This window comes from Phocoena sinus, chromosome 8 (assembly GCF_008692025.1).
Source record: "Phocoena sinus isolate mPhoSin1 chromosome 8, mPhoSin1.pri, whole genome shotgun sequence".
Taxonomy (NCBI): domain Eukaryota; kingdom Metazoa; phylum Chordata; class Mammalia; order Artiodactyla; family Phocoenidae; genus Phocoena; species Phocoena sinus.
The window spans coordinates 55,746,015-55,767,273 of record NC_045770.1 but is presented as its reverse complement, the minus strand read 5'-3'; the positions used below and the strand labels follow the sequence as shown (position 1 = coordinate 55,767,273).

The 21,259-nt window shown below is 43.9% G+C and overlaps 1 protein-coding gene across 2 annotated transcripts in view; it reads left to right on the top strand.

Annotated features, from left to right (window-relative positions):
• The first annotated feature begins 19,201 nt into the window (after window positions 1-19,201).
• Window positions 19,202-21,259, top strand: part of ACER3 (alkaline ceramidase 3) — a 192,024-nt gene continuing 189,966 nt past the window's right edge. For both annotated transcript variants that reach the window (XM_032640732.1, XM_032640731.1), the window contains exon 1: window positions 19,202-19,384. In XM_032640732.1, the coding sequence (XP_032496623.1) occupies window positions 19,282-19,384 (103 nt within the window). In that variant the 5' untranslated portion in view covers window positions 19,202-19,281. The remainder of the gene's footprint in view (window positions 19,385-21,259) is intronic.

Sequence of the window (21,259 nt, the reverse complement as noted above, 5' to 3'; positions counted from 1 at the left end):
TTGGGTGAGTGGTTCTCAGTGGCAAAGTCCTCAGGAAATTCCCTGCAACCCCCAAAATGCTAGGCCAATGAACAGGTCCCACAGGCTGCTGACAGCCCAGCACAGTGCGAAATGCGGCAAGAAATAAGTCAGTCTGGCATTGGCTTCAACCATTCAGACCCTCAATGTGTCATTCTTCTCTTTAACAAAGCTTTGCCGATACTTGCTTTGTGCTTGGCACCGAGCACAGAGAGAGAAATTAGATGCTTCCTGCCCTGGAGAAGCGGCTTGTCTGGGGAAGCAGGCTGTGTGATCCAAGACACTTCCTGGAACAAGTAAGTCACCACGTGGCTAAGTCCCAAATAGCAGGTTCCTGAAGGAAGAAGGAGTCTGGTGCATTCCAGGAACTGAGAAGACAAGTGGGGAGCACCTGGAGATCAGGGCCAAGATCCCAAGGTGAACCTGAAGAGACCCTGCAAGGTGGCGGGGGGCAGGGAGGGGCACAGCCTTGTGACTATAATAACAGCTAACATTTGTGTGGCACTGGTTATGTGCCAGGCACTCTTCTAGACGTTTTACATGTGTGAACTCCTTTAATAGTCCCAATAACCTGTAAAGGTAATAATTGTGATTATTATTCTGTGAGTCAAGGGAAGCCATTGAATGGTGTTAAGCAGGGAAAAGAGATCAGATCTGTGTATGAGAAACTTCCCTCTGGCTCTGGTATGGAGCACTGAAGGGGGTCAGAGTAGATGCCAAGAGACCCAACAGGAGGCCCACACTAGTGGTCCAGGGTGGTGCTGGGGGGCGGGTGGAGAGAAGGGAGCATATCTGAGAGCTGTTAAGGGGGAGAGTTGACAGAACTGGTTAGCAGTTACTCATTAGCAGTTCTCAGCCCAGGTCTCTGACAAACCTCCCCTCCTCCTCTAGGCAAGTTAAGGCCCCTCCCCCAGGCTGGCCCAGGCCTTGCTTCCTTCTACCAGTCCTGATCATACCCAACAGCAGACTCCAGGTCAGTTTTCCAACAAGCAAATCACAAAAAGTCAGCTGCCCAAATGAATAATTCCCCAAACCACCACTTTGCCAAATGGCTTATAAGCCAGAACATAATTCATCAAAAGCCAAATCATTCAAAGTTAATTCCCTAAGTTTGCTTGTTTCTTTTGAAAACTCTTATGCAATTTATAGCAGTTGGTATTAGGTGGGATAGACATTTTTTTGTATTAATATTAAGTAGGCCAAAAAGAAAACTTATAAAATATGCATAAAGTATTAAAAAATGTTACAACAAAACTCCTGCACCCAAAACCAGTTTTTAAAAATGAACGTTACCAAAAACAATTTTTATATTAGAAAAATGAACATTACCATTACCTTGGAAACCCCCTGAGTGCCCCTCCCTCATCCCATCGCCTTCCTTCTCATCCCGGAGATAATCACTCTCCCAAATGTTCTGCCTTTTTCTCTTGCTTTTCTTTATAACAACATAACTGTATCTTTAAAGAGTATCGGTTTTTTTGTTTTTGTTTTTGTTTTTGTTTTTGCGGTACGCGGGCCTCTCACTGTTGTGGCCTCTCCCGTTGCGGAGCACAGGCTCCGGACGCGCAGGCTCAGCGGCCATGGCTCACGGGCTTAGCCGCTCCACGGCATGTGGGATCTTCCCGGACCGGGGCACGAACCCGTGTCCCCTGCATCGGCAGGCAGACTCTCAACCACTGCACCACCAGGGAAGCCCAGAGAATCGTTTTTTCAGTTTTGCATGTTTTTAAACTTTATATAAAAGGAATTAGAGCACACCTATTTTTCTGTGACATTTTTTTCATTCAACATTATGTTCCTGAGATTCATACTTGTTAATGCATAGAGTCCTGATTCATTCGTTTTCTTGGTTGTATAGTATTCTGTTTTATGAATACATTATAATTTATGTATCCATTGAGTTGAGGAAAACTTAAGATGGTTCCAGTGTTTTTCCATTACACATAGTGCTAGTAGGAACATTCTTGGATATGTCTCCTAGGGCACATATGCTATGGAATTGATCTAGTTCATTTTTTTTTTTTTTTTTTTTTTTGCGGTACGTGGACCTCTCACTGTTGTGGCCTCTCCCATTGCAGATCACAGGCTCTGGACGCGCAGGCTCTGCGGCCATGGCTCATGGGCCCAGCTGCTCCACGGCATGTGGGATCCTCCCGGACCGGGGCATGAACCCGTGTCCCCTGCACCAGCAGGCAGACTCTCAACCACTGCGCCACCAGGGAAGCCCCGATCTAGTTCATTCTTTACAACAATCATATGAGGTACATATAATTAGCCTCATTTATAGATAAAGTAACTGAGGTTCAGAAAACGTCAATGACTAAAGATAGGAGTCTAATAAGAAGTGCGAGGCTTTTATATATTGAGTCTCCCCACCTCATGAAGTGGTCTCTCAGAGGAGAAACCCACCCTCTGACCCATTCCCAAAGCAAAGAGTTGCTCTCTGGACAACTTCTAATCCCTGCCCCCTCCCCCCAACCCCTATCCCATTCCTCACAGCATCCCACCAGTCCCTCCCTCCAAACCTCATTTCTCCTTGTCCCCTCCCTTTCTATGCCTAAACCCCACTACTGTCCAGGTTTCAAATTGATGCTGACCACCCCCTGAGTTAAAACCAAGAGCCAAGGACCTTATCTCCCACCTACTCTTCCCACCTTTCCTATCTCTCAGCCTCTTGCCCCCAGGTAGGCATCTTCCCTCCCCTTCTGACGACACACACCTCTTCTGCCCTACTCTGAGAATCCTGATTACTCTGCCTGGGATGCAGTGTATCCCTCTCCCAGGTGGAGTTCTTTGAGCAAGGGTCTTTCATGTCTATTTCCACAGCAGTTCCAGAGGACTCCTCTAGTGATATTTATACCTTATATCTCATGTTATTAAGGACCTGTCTTATTCTCCTTTATCTCCCCTGGGCCTTGCACAGAGTGAGTAACAAATATTGAATGAAAGGATTGATTTTCACCCAAACCACTTCCTGTGCCTTGCCTGGATTAATTTCAGTTACTGTTTACTGATCTGCTTTAAAGTACCAAATGCTGTGCAAAGCCCTCCTGCTCTGAGCAAGCCGAGTCATTCTCTCCATCTCATTTCTCCAGGCTCAAGCAAAGGGCCTACCCTGCATTTGCATCTACACTACCTTGCTGGCAACAGTCTCCTCTGAGATATCCTAAAGCTGTAGCCCCTAACAAAAAGTACTAACGTTCACATAGCTCTGTCGAGTTTACGCAGCACTGTCAGCCGCATTTGACCTGTCCACCCGTTCAGGGCTACCGGCGTCATGACCTCCATTTTGCAGATAAGAAAACCAAAGTCCACAAATACCAAGTGACTCACCCTGATCCACACAGAAAGACTACAGAATTGAAGCCAGCTTTTCTAATTGGAGAGCCCTTGCCTTTCCACTATATTTAGCCATCTTCGCCATGAAGCCTTTGTCAAGGCAATGGAAATTGACATGGTAGAGTGGTGTGGTGGGAAAGGATGCCAGCTTGGGGTAAGTCGGCCTTTGAGTTTGACTTTGAGTTTGAGCTTCGTCGCTTAGTAACTGTGTGACCTTAATCAGGCCACCAACCTCCCTAATCCTGAGTGCTTCATCTGCAAACGGGGCAGTAGCACCTACCTCACAAAACTACAAGGATTCAATGAAAAAAATGTGTGTGAATTGCCTTACATGTAGTCAGGGCTCAGTAAATCTTAGTCCCTTACCTGGCCCTTCCCCCAAAGTCTATGACAATAATCCAGTACTCCAAGTTCTGAGGCATTTATGTGCATGCTGGGGATCGCTCACCCACAGAAGGTGGAGACACTGAGTTCAGCACAGTGGACAAATGCATAACTTCCTCACTCTTGGGTCCTGGTCTTTTGTGTTCCTTTGGTTGGTTGGTTGCCTTTTGAGACTTTTGAGAGCATATATGTTTGGGTTTGCCCACAGCTTTATGCAGCGTGGTTTAGCTACAGAGCATAGTCTTAGCATTCCTTCTCCCATAATGAACCCTTCACCCTGCCCAACAGCTATCAAGCCGCAAAGGAGTTTGTGGTTCCTTGAAGCCCACATCACCTTCAGGGGATTTTTTTGTAGCTGCTTTTCATCTCAGAAATTATCCCCTGGGCTTCCCAGGTGGCGCAGTGGTTGAGAATCTGCCTGCCAGTGCAGGGGACACGGGTTTGAGCCCTGGTCTGGGAGGATCCCATATGCCGCGGAGCAACTGAGCCCGTGCGCCACAACTACTGAGCCTGCGCGTCTGGAGCTTGTGCTCTGCGACAAGAGAGGCCGCGACAGTGAGAGGCCCGCGCACCGCGGTGAAGAGTGGCCCCCGCTCGCCGCAACTAGAGAAAGCCCACGCACAGAAACGAAGACCCAACACATCCAAAAATAAAAATAAATAAATAAATAAAACTTGTACTACATGCCAGACGCAGGACAAATTTAAAGGAGAAAATTAAGAAAAAGAAAAGAAAAGAAATTATCCCCTTCCACACAGATGGTCGGTCTATCAGTCCATTTCTGGAGACTTAACTGTGTGCCAGCTCATGAACCACACATCAGAAATCATTACTATAATGACTGAGGCTGCCAGTTACTGGGCATTTATATGTGTGCAATGGCACTATGTGCGTTATACACATGATCTCATCTAATCTTAATAAAATATTGGGATGGGTGGTTACTCCATTTCAAAGATGAGAAAACTGAGGATTAGAAAGGCTTGGTAACCTGTTCAAGACTGCACTAGTTGCAGAACTATGGTTCAAAACCCTGTCTGATTCCAAAGCTCAGAGTTCTTTCCCTGCCATAGGAATCTCCCCAGTCTCTTAATGGGAGATAGAAACCCAGAAACAAACACCTCATTCGTTGCAGATAGCCCTTTGTTTCTGATTATGAAAATTGGTTCAGAATATAAAGCCCTACTCTGGGGAGGAGGGTTAAGGAACTGGGGTGAGAGGAACACTTACTTTTTGAGTACTTTTTTGTACTTGGTGAGTTTTTGAACTGTGTAGTTACTTTTCTTTTAACCTAATGACGGGAGGCGGGGAGGGTATGCCACCCCCAAACGTGCCACTTTGGCATGTGGGTTATTTTGAGCTGAAGGCAGTCAAGACCCAGCACTTAGGAAAAGCTTTTTACCTCTCCGTTAACTGCCTAAAACAATTTAGAGGGGGGGCCTGTACCAAGAAGACAGCTGTTAGCAGAGACAAGATGTCTCAGATGTCTTTCATCTGAGAGACATATCCGCATGGCAGGGCAAACATCTGCTCTTCTCACCTTTCTGTGAATTGCTTCCCCCTTTTTGAAGACCCAGACTCCTATCCCTTTCCCTAGCTCAGGATGGTAGATAAACCTCAATTGCCCGGTTGCCTTTGAGTCTCATATATTTGCAGAAATTTGTTTTTCTTCTATTAATCTGCCTCTTTATTATGGGGGTGGGACGTCTCAGCCAAGAACCTAGAAGGGTAGAAGGAAAATTATTTTTCCTCCCCTACACCAGTTTTTTTAAACCAATTAAAACATAGTAGAACATTTTGAAAATACAGCTAGTAATAAAAATCATTCCTAACCCCACTTCACACAGATACTCATATCTGCCTTTTTCGCTAGGCACACGCTAAAAAATGGGATTATATTTACACATGCCGTTTTTTGTAACCTGCTTTTTTTCTCATAATACTATCTTATGACATTACTTTTCATGTCTATGAATATAGATCTAACGGTACTGATGCAGTTCAGGTGGCTTCCAAGCCCCTTTATATGTGAGAATGCTGAGATGAATTTTGAACGGGAGTTTGCAGCATCCTGTCACAGCGGGAGGCAGGGACAGCGGGCTCACCGCAGGGCATGCTGGGCACTGTGCTGCTGGCTCAGGGAACCGAGAGGCCAGGGGCGGGGCCCGGGCCGGGGGCGGGCCCGAGGGTGGGTCCGGGCCGGGTCAGGGCAGGTGTCCGCTGGTCTCTCCACTTCAAGCTCACTGGCGTGGCTAGAGTTGAGTGGAGTAGTGATCGAGATGCGGAGGTTCATGGCCGGGACCTGCTCCTGGAGGGTAACTTTGGTTCCCTTCTGGCACTAAACTCGGTGGCACCGGCGGGCAGGCGTCCCCGCCGGGGAGAGTTGCAGACTAGGTTACGCGAGTGCCCAGAGCTTGCTAGACTTCAGACCTGCGGGTGCCCATGGCGCAGGTCAGTCATTTTGACAATGAGGCCCCCAGGCAGCCAGGAGGCTTGCGGAGGCGACCACCGTCAGGGATGGTGGTGGAGTGGCCCAAGGGGAGATTTAGGACATTTCTGGACCCCACAGTGTCTATTCTCCGTGTTCTTAATGAACCCTTTAAAAATTAGGAAATAAGACATACACAAAAATAGAATAATATAACCAGTCTCTATGTACTCATTACCCAGCTTAGTCACATCTTAGTATTTTCCTATATTTGCTTCAGCTGTTTTGTTCTTTAGGCAATGAAGCATTAAATATACAGCTGAATGTCTCTGTGTAACCCTCCCTAATTGCATTTCCTTCTCTCCCTGTAGGTCGTTGCCATCTTGAATTTGGGGCTTATCAATTTATCAACTCAATGTGTGTTTTTATGCTTCTAGTACATACGTATTTATCCACAAAAATAGATGGCATGTTTAGCATGTTTTAATCTTTATATAAACGGTATTCTCCTGTAACTATTCCTGAATTTCCTTTCATCCCCCCTTAATATTTTTGAGATTCATTCAATATAACTGCTGTATATATTTCATTTTGTGATTACACTCCAGTTCATGTAAACATCCCTCTGTTCAATAAATAATCACACAATGAACATTCTTGGACATGCCTCCAAATACACAGGTGTGATAATTTTTTAGGATATATTTCTAGGAGTGTACTTGCTGAATCATGGTGTACGCACAGCTTCACCTTTGCCAGACAGCGCTCCCCATTGATCATAAATCATTTTACATTCCTACCAGCAATGTATAAAAGTTCATATTGTTCTATGTGGTTGCCAAACTTGATTTACTTTAATAAAGCTTTAAAAAGTTTCTTTTTTAACCAAGTTCAAATTGTATCTCTTCTCTTTGCTCTCAATTATACCCAGTATGAATTATTTTGCCTCTCTAAGCCTGGGTTTTCTTATCTGTAAAATGGGGCTAATGATACTTACCTTGCTATGATGAGTAGGAGGATTAAAGAAAATAATGCATATAAAAATGCATACTCAAATGCCTGGCTAGAATTTGATAGGTACTCCAAAAATAGTAGTAGGAGTAATAGTAGTAGTAATAATAACAATAATAATAATAAATGGTAAATTTGTATTGAGTTCTTGCTATGTGTCAGGCGTTGTCCTAAGTGCTTGAAGCTCATTGTCTCAATTACTTGTAATAGCAACCATATGAGGTTGGTATAAGTATTAGCATAGTTTTTCAGGTGAGGGAGCCAAGGTGTATATAGTTCAAGCAAATTGCTGAAAGTCACAGAGATAGTAAGAGGTACTGCTGGATTCAAATCTCAGGTTTGTCAGAGAGTTTGGACTTTGAAACTGCAGACAACGGAGAATCACTGAAGGAGAATAATTCATTCATTTGCCTGACAGCGGTTTGTGCTACCCTATAAATAGTGATCATTATTATTATGTTGACGAGGCAGTGTAGAGAGGAGGAAGGAGAAAAGGTTGGAGTTAGATGACCCACTTTGTGCCTGGCTCCGTGCTAGGCATTATGGATGCACTAGGGACCAAAACACTTTCCTTGAGGTTGCCTGGAGTCTGGTTCAGTGTTTCTCAAGACCTGGTTCCTGGACCATCTGCCTGTCAGTGACCCTGGCTGCCTGTTCAACATGCAGATTCCCAACTCCCCCCTCCCCAGAGATTCTGATTCTGTAGGTTTCTGGAGAAACATTATGAGCAGAGATTCTGACATTCACATAAGTTTGAGAGTCACTGATCTTGCTGGTAAGGAAGACAAGTAAACAGATGGCTACAATACAGAATGATAAGTTACAAAGGCAGGTCCTGGAAGAGTTTCTGGAGGAAGTCTGGTCTAAGTTGAGACCTGTCAGATAAGAAAAAGCCAAGGGGGCAGAAAGGAAAGGGTAGATTCAAGCTGAAGGGAAAATGAGAGAAGTGGCTCTTTTAGAGAAGAGAATTTTAAAGTATTTTAGTGTGACTGGAGTGCAGAATGAAGCAATGAGGCTGCAGAAGTGGGCAGAAAAGTCACAAAGGTCACAGAGCCCTGCTGGTCATGTCAGTGAGTTTGGACTACCCTACAGGGAGTGGGAAATTTTTTTTTTTTGGGAGAGGGCATCGATAGTTTTGAATTTAAGAAAGAACCCTGTGGGGACTGCCCTGGTGGTCCAGTGGTTAAGACTGTGCTCCCAATGCAGGGGGCCCAGGTTCGATCCCTGGTCAGGAAACTAGATCCCGCATGCCACAACTAAAAGCCCGCATGCTGCAACTAAAAGATCCCGAACACTGAAAGGAAGATCCCGCAGGCAGCAACGAAGATCCCGCACGCAGCAACAAAGATCCCGAGTGCCGCAACAAAGACCCAGTGCAGCCAAATGAATAAATAAATAAATAAATATTAAAAAAAAAGAAAGAACCCTGTGGTAGACACAATGTAAAGAATAGGCTGCAGGACTGGAATAGGGCAAGAATTTCCTCAGGGTAATCAGGAAGGGAACAGGCACTACTGACTAGGACTGAGACAATGGCAGGGAGAGAAGGTGGGAAGTGGACAGATATGGGAATCCATATGGGTGATAACTGATTGATAACTGATTGGATACGGCTGTGCTGGATGCGGATAGGAAGGAGTTAAGACTTTCTTTAGCAAACTGGGTCAATGGTTGTGAATTTCATCATAGTTAAAAAAAACACTGGAAGAGAAACCAGTGTGGAGGGAAAATGACAAGATCACTTTAGGACATACTGAATTTGAGATCCTTATGAAATACCCAAGTAGAGCCATCCAGAAGATAGGTGGAAATCCTGCTAGTTACTCACTCACTATCCTCTCCCCCTTGTTCTCTCCTAACAGAAGCCAGCTTTGTTTGGGACAGTGAAGTGTCCAATTAAAACATTCACCCTCCTAGACTCTCTTGCCAGTCTTCCCAGACTCTCTGTGGTTGGTTATGAGATCCAGTTCTGACCAATAAGCTCTAAGTGGACATCCTCCAGTGGAGGTTCTGGAAAAGCTATTGTTTTCCTGATAACAATGTACAGGCCCAGGCGGCATTTGCCCTTCACCCTGTCCTTCCCGCTTCCTGCCTCAACAGGGTTGCGATGCTTGGACAAGATACAACCATTTTGTAACTTTGAGGATGAAGGCTTATGCTAAGGAAGGCAGAGGAGGGAGACAGAAGGATTTGGACATTATGGAGCTGTTATATGGCCCTGGGCTGTTTACCATCTGAGAAAAATAAACCCTAATTTAGTTAAGCCATGGGACTGGTTTTCTGTCACCTGCGCAAAACATGATCTTAATTGATTCAAGGGCGAAAGCTCTGGAGACCGATCTGGGTTAGAGATAGCGATTTAGGTCAGCATCTAGATGGTAACTGACAGTGTTTGGGTCGATACAAGAAAACCAGGCACCCAAAACGCACAAAAGTAAGAGATTCTTATGGGTTAAAGGACAGAGAGGGCTCAGTTTGTGGGCAATGTTGAAAGGCGGAATTCCTGTTCACAGGGCAAGTGTCTTTAGGTTACTTTTTTGTTGTTGATGTTTCCATAACCTCATTCAAAACAAAACAGTCCATTTACAGCTATTCAATTCATACTCAACCCACCTGAAATTTATTTTGTAACAACTTTCCAGGTGCTTAAGCAAGGGCTGATGACTCTGGTCATAAGTGTGGTGACTTACTTCCCAGGGTGTGGCATGTCTGGGGCTCGAGAGCTGACTTGGTAAACCTCAGCTGTCCTCTGCTTTTCCTGGAGCAAGTACCCCTGGAGTTCCTTCTGGGAAGGTTGGTGCAAGGGCTGCTGGCCCAGGACCTGTGTTGCAATTTAACCAGCCTGTCCTATCTTTTGTCAAGATTATTTGTCACAGCGTCCTAACTGATTAAGAAGCCAATCAGGCTAATTTTCCTGATTCCTCACTTCTCCCCACCTTGCCGCCAACAAAAAAAATCTCCAGGCCAAAAATCTATTCTCCCCAACACATGGAAACATGTTATTCCCTCTCTTGAACACTTGTGGTCTCTAGGATAAAGCCCAAATGCCTTATTACAGCATATTAAGCCTCAATCTTTCCATCCTCGATCCCTGATAATTGCCTCCACCACTCCCCCATCTCTGCACACATGGGCAGCCACCCTGAATGTCTCATTCTGCCCACATTCCTCTTGCCCTTTCAAGCCCTTGCAGGCTGTTTTCTTGCCCAATAATGCTTTCTCCATCTCCTGCACTGACTGCCTACCCACACATACTCATTGCAGCCAGATTCATTTGCTGGTCTTCCAGCAGCCAGGAGTAGCTGGAAACCCAGGAGCAGTCCACTTCCTACTTCTCCCTCAGTCCCTCTGCCCCCCCATCCCCAGTCTCTCTCCAACTCCTGTTGATTCTATCCCCTAAACATCTGTAAATTTGTCCTCTCCTCTCTGTCACTCCTGATACTAACCAAATCACTGCAAGTCTCTTTAGGAGCCTCCATGTCTTCAGTCTTTCCCAATTCAATCAATCCATCCTCCCCTCTGCACATTTACCCAGGTCGATCTCTTCCTTAAAACCCTCTAGGTCCTTAAGGGAATCGTCCCTGCAGAACTCTCAAGCCTCATTTTCTACGTTCCAGGAGTTGAGAAAATTCAAATCCAGTGTTGTCCACAGTCCTCTCTGTCCTGCACAGCCCCTCTTCTGAGCTCCTGCAGGACCAGCCTGGCACAGTACTTAAGAACATGGCCGCTGGCACCAGAGTGCCTAGATTCCAGCCTCTGCTCAGCCACTATTAGCTGGGTGCTCTTGGGTGAAACCTCACCATGTCAGTTTCATTATTGGTAAATGAGAGCTAAAGGTAGCCCTCATTCATGGGGTTGTTAGAAAGATTTTAGAAGGTAATGTTGAAAAGTACTCAGTACAGGGTCAGGAACAGAGTAAACATTACATAAGTGTTAACTATTATAATTGTTTGTTACACCTCATTTCTATGCTTGAAATGTGTCTATTTTGTCCTCTTCTATTGTCTAGAATAGCGCCAGAGACACTGGCAGCAGATGGCTGTGGCTAGAGTATGGGAGTGGGGGACAGACTGTGAGAGGAAATACAGGGAGACTAGGGGCCAAGGAAGTTTAGCTACCTCAAGGAGTGTGAAATTGGCTTTTTGTTTTCTGTAATCCAAGTTTCATCTTAGTTTAGAAACAGGTCTTATGGGAAAATCAGGCCCAAATGTTCCCCAGTATCTTCCCTGTGCCTAGTGGACAGTATGATTCCCTGTGCTTCACCAAGGACGCTTTCTCCTCCCTTCATAGTAATAATACCACAATACCCTGAGATGTACTGATCTCATTCCATTTCCAGGTACTGTATTTAGCAATTATTTTTTGAATTTAATCTAAACATGAAGTGGGTACTACTGCTTCCCCATTTTATAGATGGGGAAACCTTAGAGAGGTTAAATTACAGCTTATTAAGAGGTGAGTTTGGGATACAGGTCATCTTTGCCACTTTCCAAAGCCAATACCCTTAACTGCATTCAGGTTGCTTCATAAAAGTGGATTTGTCACTTAATCTGAAAAATATCTGCAGATTTGCTCACATGCTAGACCCAGTTCTGGGCACTGGGAACATAAATTGAATATAGGATCCTTTCTCTCCAGGAACTCATAGCTGCCTTGTGGGTACAAACTAGTCAACAGGCACTGAATCCAAGTGTGGAAAATGCACAGGGACCTAGAAAGCAAGGGGAGGGAAGCACTAACTCTGCCTGAATAGTGGGGCTTGGGGTCCAGCCATAGAAGTGGCAGTTAAGTCTCAAAGTTTGGGATTGGGAGTGATGATCACACTAATGATGTTTCTGGAAACAAAAGCATCGGCAGGTGCATAAAACATTTATTCTTTAATGCTTATCATGTACTGTAAGTGACAACAGGAAGCTCAAAAATGATCTGTATTATTTTATTCTATTTTAACAAAACAAATACATGTCTATGGCTTAAGAAAACATACACACATGGGCTTCCCTGGTGGCGCAGTGGTTGAGAGTCCGCCTGCCGATGCAGGGGACACGGGTTTGTGCCCTGGTCTGGGAAGATCCCACATGCCGCGGAGCGGCTGGGCCCGTGAGCCATGGCCACTGAGCCTGCGCGTCCGGAGCCTGTGCTCCGCAACGGGAGAGGCCACAGCAGTGAGAGGCCCACGTACCGGGAAAGAAACAAAAAAACATACACACACACAGAAAAATGTTTGACCAGTTATACACCAAAATATCAGTATTATCAGTGGTTACTACCAGGTGATGAAATTTCAAGTCATTCTTTATATATACATTTTTTATTGTGGATTATATTTTTATTTGTATAAATACATTTTATATTATGAAACATAATTTTATTGTAGAAATGTAAATTGGTACAACCACTTTAGAAAACTATTTGGTGTTATCTAATAAATTTGAAGATGCAAAGACACTTCCATTCACAGGTAACATGTTAAAGAAAATTTGCACATGTCTGTCAGATTTGTAAAAATGAAGGTTCAGGGTAGAATTGGTTATAATAGCAAAAATGGGAAACAACTTATATCCATCTCAGGAAAATGGATAAATCCACTGTGGCTGTCATACAAGAGAAGACTTTTTTTTTTTTTTTTTTTAATTTTTTTTTTTTTTTGGCCATGCTGCTTGCGGGATCTTAGTTCCCTGACCAGGGATCGAACCCTGGCCCACAGCAGTAAAAGCACAGTGTCCTAACCACCGGACCGCCAGGGAATTCCCCAGAAGACTTATTATAAAAGACTAAAAATGAAGAAACTACAGATTTATGGAATAACATGGATGACTCTTAAAAGAATAATGTGGAGCTTAAAAAAGCAAATCTCAGAAGAATACTTATTATATGAGTCCACTTTTATAAAATTCAAAAACATACAAAATTTATGCTCAGGGATACATTCATGTGATAAAAGTATATAGAAAAGTAAAGGAATGATAAAAACAAAATTCAGGAAGGTGGTTGCTTCTGGAAGGAGGAAGGTGATGAGATTGGAGAAGGACACACAAGGGCTTAAGGAATCGAGTTCTATCCCTTAAGCTGGGTGGTGGCTATATCAAGATTCACTTCATTATTATTCTTGATACTTTATATATAAGTGATATATTATTTTATATATCATGTATTTCATAATAAAACTTTTCCTCATCTATATTGTTAATTTTTTCATAATGAATGTGTATTGCTTGTTATATTAAACAGAGAAAGTAAATAACAAATGTAGTAACACTTTAAAAATTCTTCTCCTCTTGTACCTTTTCCATCCTTGTCTTTTTATGTCATCCATTCACCACATATTCATTGAGGACTTAATCTGTATCAAACCGTATGTTGGGGATACAGTGGTGTTACATGATGCCTGTACTCGTGGAGCTTACCTTCATGTGTGCCCTCCATATTCCTATAAAATTCTCAGAGTTAGGCTTCATTCTCAATATTTTACAAATTCATTAGTGATTTTTCTTAACATAGCTGTTAAGCACCCATGCTCTGAAGCTAGAATGCCTAAATTCAAATCCTGGCTCTGCTGCCAACTAGTCATGTATATTCAGGCAAGTTACTCAACCTCCTTGTACTTTAATGTCCCTAACTGTGAAATGGGGAAAAGAACAGTATCTAAATACCTCATAGGGTTGTTGTAAGATTTAACTGAGTTAATGTATATAAAGGACTCAGAACAGGGCCTGGCCCATGGTTAAATGTTTAATAAATGTTACCTTATTATTATTATTGTTCTATGACTATTCCCTGAGCACCAATTCTGTGTCAGGTCTAAGTGAGGGACTGGAGGGAGATACAGAGGTAGAATGCGACAGGGGCTGGACACCAACTCCTAAACAGACTACTGTGAGGGGTGAGAAGGGCTATGGTGGAAGGAAACCCAAGGGCTGCAGGAACATAGAGAGGCCCCAACCCAGGCTGGCTGTCAGAAGACTCTTCCCAGAGAGGCTTGGGGCTGTGTCCCCAGGTTGCAGTCTATTGCATTTGGGTGATGCTCTAATATCCCCTATGAATGGGGGCTAGGAAGTGTTGATAGGCTGCCATGACTGTGCCTCACTGTTAGAGAGGCCAAGAGGTAAATTGTAGATCATAAGGTCGTTTAATCTGTGGTGAGCCTACACACTCAGTCTTGGTGGATTCAAATTTTCCTTTGCAGTTATGAAGTTATGGCGCAATGTATCTCATGTGGAAAAAATGGATTACAGCTGGGATTTCTTTAGTTGTTTTGGGAACTAGTATAAAGGGTTTCCAGTAGGAATCTGGTTCAAAGCTTTCAAATTTGGGTTCTCATTTGTTAGTTGAAAAATAAATATAGGCTTTGGAAATAACCTAAAAACCTAGAAGTAAGGGAGTAATAACATGGATATTTAATAATTAAGTAAATGGTGATTTATCTATAAAATTGAATATAACTATTAATATATTTACAAGGATTCTTTAATGGCATGAGAAATGTTTATGAAAAAATATGCTGTACTAAGGCATTATTAGCTCTATCATGTGAAAAAGAATCCATAGATAAAATGCTTGAAGAAAATATACTTAAAGGTTGACAATGGTTATTGCTAGTTGGTGAGATTATAGGTGATTTCCTTTATTTTTTACACTTTTTTGGATATTTTCTAATTTTTCCAACATGAGAATGTATTTTAAAGAAAGCTTTATTAAGACATAACTCACATACCACACAGTTCCACTATTTAGAACATTTAGTGTACAATTTAAAGTACACAATTCAGACTTTCCTGGTGGCACAGTGGTTAAGAATCCACCTGCCAATGCAGGGGACATGGGTTCGAGCCCTGGTCCTGGAAGATTGCACATGCCATGGAGCAACTAAGCCCGTGAGCCGCAACTACTGAGCCCGTGAGCCGCAACTACTGAGCCCACGTGCCACAACTACTGAAGCTTGCATGCCTAGAGCCCGTGCTCCGCAACAAGAGAAGCAACCACAATGAGAAGCCCCCGCACCAAGACCGCAACTAGAGAAAGCCCACGCACAGCAACAAAGACCCAAAACAGCCAAAAATAAAAATTAATTAATTAAAAAATTATACAATTCATTTTTTTTGTTGTTGCATATTTACAGAGTTGTGCAACCATTACCACAAACTAATTTTAGAACACTTTCATCATCCCCGAAGAAACCAGTGTGTGCCCACTAGCAGCCACTCTGCATTCCTATTCCCTCTCTCAGCCAACAACTGATTTATTTTCTATTCTATAGATTTGCCTGCTCTGGATGATTTTTATAAACAGAATCATACAATACGTACCCTTTAGTGTTTGACTTCTTTGATGCAGCATAGTTTTCTAGGCTCATCCACGTTGTAACATGTATCAGTATTTCATTTCTTTTTATTGCCAAATAGTATTCCATTGTATGGATATTCCACATTTTATTAATCCATTTATCAGTTGATCGAATTTGCTTTGTTTCCAGTCTTTGGCTATTGAGAGTAATGCTGCTATGAACATCCTTGTACCATTTTTTGTGGACATATGTTTCAAGTCTTTTGAAGTAGAATTTTATATATATATATATATATATATATATATATATATATATATACCTAAAAGTAGAATTGTTAGGTCATATGGTAACTCCACTTAGCATTTTAAGGTACTGTTTTTCAAAGTGGCTGCATCATTTTACATACCATCAATGTATGAGTGTTCTAATTTCTCCATATCTTTGTTAACAATTGTTAGTTTGTCTATTTATTTATTTATTTGGCTGCACCTGGTCTTAGTTGCAGCGCGCAGGATCTTCATTGCGGCATGGGGAATCTTTACTTGCGGCATGTGGGAACTTTAGTTGTGGCATGTGAACTCTTAGTTGCGGCATGTGGGATCTAGTTCCCTGATCAGGGATCAAACCAGGGGCCCCTGCATTGGGAGTGCAGAGCCTTAGCCACTGGACCACGAGGGAAGTCCCATATTGTTTGTCTTTTTGATTATAGCCATCTTAGTGTGTGTGAAGTAGCATCTGATGGTGGGTTATTTTTTTTGAATTTTAATTATTTTTTATATAGCACGTTCTTATTAGTTGTCTATTTTATACATATTAGTGTATATATGTCAATCCCAATCTCCCAATTCATCCCCCCCCCAACTTTCCCCCCTTGGTGTCCATACGTTTGTTCTCTACATCTGTGTCTCTATTTCTGCCTTGTAAACCGGTCCATCTGTACCATTTTTCTAGATTTCACATATATGCGTTAATATACAATATTTGTTTTTCTCTTTCTGACTTACTTCACTCTGTATGACAGTCTCTAGGTCCATCCACGTCTCTGATTGTGGTTTCGATTTGCATTTCTATTATGGCAAATATGAACATCTTTTCATGTGATTATAGGCCACTTGTATATCTTGCTTGGGGAAATGTCTATTCAGTTGCTTTCCCCATTTTTTTGGGTTATTTTTCTTTTTTTGAGTCATAGGAGTTCTTTATATATTCAGAATATGTCTCTTATCAGATATATGATTTACAAACGTTTTCTCCTATTTTTGGTATCATTTGTATCAAAAGTTTTAAATTTTGTTGAAGTCCAGTTCATCTACTTTTTCTTTTGTCACCTGTGTTTTTGGTATTTATAAAAGAAACTACTGTCTAACCCTAGGTTACACAATAGATTTACTTTTATATAAACTTATAAGAGTTTACAGTTTTAGCTCGTACATGTAAGTCTATGATCCATTTTGAGTTAAATTTTGTTTATTATGGCAGGAAGAAATCTAATTTAATTCTTTTGCATATTGATATCCAGTTGTCACAGCACCAGTTGTTGAAAAGACTATTGGTTCCCTTGGCATCCTTGTTGAGAATCAACTCACCATAAATTTACAGTTTTTATTTCTCGAGTCTCAGTTCTATTCCATTGATCTACATGTTTATCCTTATGCCAGTACTACACTGTCTTGATTAGTGTAGGTTTGTATTAAGTGTTGAAATCGGGAAGTGTAAGTCCTCCAATTTTGTTCTTTTTCGAGATAGCTTTGGCTGTTCTGGGTTCCTTACATTTCCATGCATTGCATTTATACTGGCGGGGGGTAGTTTTTTAGAAAAGAGAGAAAGGAGGACAGACATTGCTGAAGGACCTATGAAATACATTTGTGTTTTCTGAGTGATACTACTGCAGTGCACCGTTTGCCTTGGTGAGAAAAATCAATTTTTCTCCTCTAAATTTTGTCCTGGTCATGGTAGGTCCCACCTCCCTGTAACTGTTGATGTGACAAGGTATTAATTTAGCCAAGACCTCATCCCCTGCTTTGAGTCATTTGGCTGAGTTAGGGGTTCTTTCCACATAAGGGCTCCCACAAAACCTTAATTTTTGCTTTACTCCTAGCAAGTATTATCACAGTCTACAGTTGTGGTCTCTACAGTTTTTATTGTACCCTCATCAGCAAATCACTTTTAGTATGTATTTCTGCATATTCATTATGAGTATACAAATATATGTATATTTATTCATTTATAAATTATATACACTTATGATTAATATACATATTAAGAATACACATGAGACAGAAACTTTAGAGGACAAGATAAAAAATGACTAGAAATAGACGTTTTCCCACACCTCAATTTTATTAATCTCTCTGGAGACTGCCATCTTGAATCTTTACTGTTGACCTCCATGTGTTCCTAGCACTCAGCCAAAGGCAGGGTACATAGCAGAAGCTCAATGTCTGCTGTTCAAAAGAAAAATTTCGATATCCCACTATTTCTATTAAAACACAGCCTCTATTCCTAGGATTTGCACCCTGCAAGTAAAGGTTCTGCCTCTGTCATCCGGTAGGGTCACTTTGTAGAGAGGCTGTGTGGGTGCCTCATCTCTCCTTGTTTTTTTTTTTTTACCTTCAATTACACCTTAATTGACTTATTTCTTTAGAAAATAGCAGTTGTGTCATCCTTAACTATACTCTTCATTTCAAACTGCTTGGTCAGGTGGAGTTCTGGGTGTTAGGACCACAAAGAAGGGAAATCAAACTTTCAGATCAGGATGTATCTATCACTGGAGGATGTGAGCAAAGGTCAAGGGAGCCCTTGGGGGTGAGAGTCAGGGAGGGTTTCAGGAAGTTGGATTCTAAAGGACGAGTGGAAATTAGCTAAATGGAGAAGAGACGAAGGCAGGCAGTCCCAGCTGAACTGCAGGAGCAAAGGCAGGAAGGTGGGAGTGGACCCTAAACATTCTGAGCTAGGGAAGAGTTCGATGTAACTGAACACAAGGGGCAGGGGGCGGTTGCATTTGTGTTTTAAAAAGATCCTTCCAGCAGCTCTGTGAAGTATTAGGGTCTTGAGGCTGGTAGTAGGGGAGGCTGTTGGTTGCCTTAAGAGTAGGACACAATTATAGATTGCTAGAAGGTAGAAACTTCTGAGCTTGGAAGCCCAAACGGAAGCAGGTAAACTCTGCTGTAGTGCTCTGGCTGCACTGTTTTTTAGGATCCCAAAGTCCCCCCCACCCCTTCTTTTTGCTCGGTCCGGGGTTTGTTGCCCTTTCCCTTTGTTCCCAGGTGACACTTATACCTTTATCAGAAAATTATTATTTCCTGGGAGTCACCAGTGGGGCTGGGAGTATTCGGTTTCTGAGCTCCTTTTCCGGCCTGCGGCCGAAGAAAGACACTGTGGTGCCTCTCTGCACTGGTTTCATCAAGCCAGGGCTTGATTGAAGACTTCATCCCATTCCCACCGCAGTAAAATCAACCCCCCGCCGCACACACACTGAAGCTCAAGCATCCAGATAGAAAACAGCCTCGGGGATGTCAGGAACGCCCAACCCACAGTCAAGGGCGTGTCGAGGCGGGGCCGGTGGCCCAGCTCACACCCCTTCCCTGGAAAGGAGGGGGCAGGGCAGTCCCGGCGCCCTCCGGCTGGGCCCTGCCCCGGCTGCGGTGGGCGGGGTCTCCGGCCGGGCGGGTCTCTGACGGCACCGGGCCCCGCCCCTCGGGGAGGGAGAGCGGGTGGAGCGCGAGGTTAGCGCGCCAGCAGGGCCAGAGCCGGCCTGGGAATCTGCGGAACCGAGCGCAACGAGCGGAGCGCCTGGGCGGCGGCGGCGGCGCACGCTATGGCTCCGGCCGGAGACCGCGAGGGCTACTGGGGCCCCACGACCTCCACGCTGGACTGGTGCGAGGAGAACTACACGGTGACCTGGTACATCGCCGAGTTCTGTGAGTGCGGGTGCCGGCCTGAGGCGGGAGCGAGGGAGGGAGGGCGCCGGTCTGAAGGGGAGACGCCGCGTGAGGAAGGGACAGGGCGGACCTGGCCGCTGGGGGAGGCACGGGGCCTGGCCCGGGGAGGTGGCGTGGGGAGACCGGGCCAGGGGACAGGAACGGGAATGCTGCGGAGGAAGGCAGCAGCTAGGGGAATCCAGTGTGGCGGGTGAGGAGGGCCGGTCTGGACGGGTCGAGGGGGGCCTCGAGGTTGGGGAGCGGAAGAGATGTGGAGAGCCCCTGCTGGACCTTAGGGGAAGCCTGAGGGGCAGGGTTGGGAATGGGGATTTCGCTGCCTGAGGGGCAAGTGGGGGCAGCCCGAGTAGAGCTTGGGACAGTGGGGGACTCTGCTCATTTGAATGAGGGCCCGGGACACCTGCGCCTACTGTTGCTGCCACCACCTTCATCGCAAGGGCACAGGAGAAGGGAACAGGTCCTAGCTCAGTCTTCCCCCAAATACGTGAAAACGCGGTCTTTCCCTTCCTCGTTCTCTGTTCCTGTGAGTCCTCCTTCGGTCACCTCCAGGGAACGGTTTTCCCGGTCTCAGATACCGACCCCCAACCCTTACCCCCCAGCCCAGTCTCACCCAGGATATCTTCGGGTACCAGCGATCACCTCCTTTCTGAGTACGATCATTCAGCTGTCTCCTTGCACCAGGAGTAGAAGGCAGCAGCTAGTCTGTACCTTCCGGCTCGTGCCAGGTTCCTAAGAGCACAAGGGATCAAGTCCCTACTCCACTCTGCCTCCTCTCCGACTACCTGACGAAGGTTAAGGTTCTTCTGAGGACGCTACTTGCACTGATTACACCTTCTGAGGACTTGGGGAAGAATTCTCCTCCAGCTGCTGCCCCTGACTGGCCCCTTGGGTGCTGTGTGTGTGTGTTTCCCCAGATGATTGTTCCTTCCAGGCTAGGAACAGGAAAAATCTGCCACTTCTTTTTCTGTAGTTTACTGTGGTCAAGTTTTGAGAGCACAGCATTTGATCCTTCTTCAGGTACCTGCTTCTGGCAAGGTACAGAGGATATTTTTTGACTCACTATTACTGCCTTCTTTTAATTGGCTCAACTTTCTCAGGACATGAAGCAAAACTCTTTTTTAGCTAACCTTTCCATTGTTGGGTCTTTGTCCCAGACATGTGTTTGGCGTTGTAGGAAAGAGGCAAGACTTTCATGCCAGCTGATCCTACTTTATTGCATTCCCAGTAATTGGCTAGGATTAAAAAAGAAAAAAAAAAGAGAACTCTTTTGGTAGTTTTTAAGACTTTCAGTACTATTCCCTTTAAACTGTGATTTAGGCTGAGAGTTACTTTTCCTGGACTACTAGCTTAAATTAATAATTTTTATATAATAATGGATGAATATGGGCAAAGGGGTACATTCGTAGTATAATTACTCGGCAGCTCAAATGTTGGCAAAGGAAGTGCTTTATCAGTTTGCTGTTAGATCACATTGGCAAGCCCATACATGGTCCAGAGGAGGTCCACGAGAGAAGGGACTTAAAATTGTGCTTTCTGAACTAGAAATTTGTAATGTGGAAGAGTGAAACTCAGGGTCCTTAAAATGTTGAATGGGCTGTAATATAGAGCAGTTAAGCTTTCTGTATTTCTCTAGAATGTGGAATTAGAGCCTATGGGTGGAAACTGCCTGTAAGGGGAGAGATTTTGCTTCAACGTAAGGAAAATTTTAAAGTTATAATCGTTGAATGGGTTGATTTGAGAGCTAGAGGGCTTGCTGTCACTGAAAGTGTTCAAACAGACCTTGTTCAACTAACTCACATGGATATTTTAGGGGGAATTAATTGTTTGGTAGAGAAAAGGGGTTGGCTTTAGTTGGCC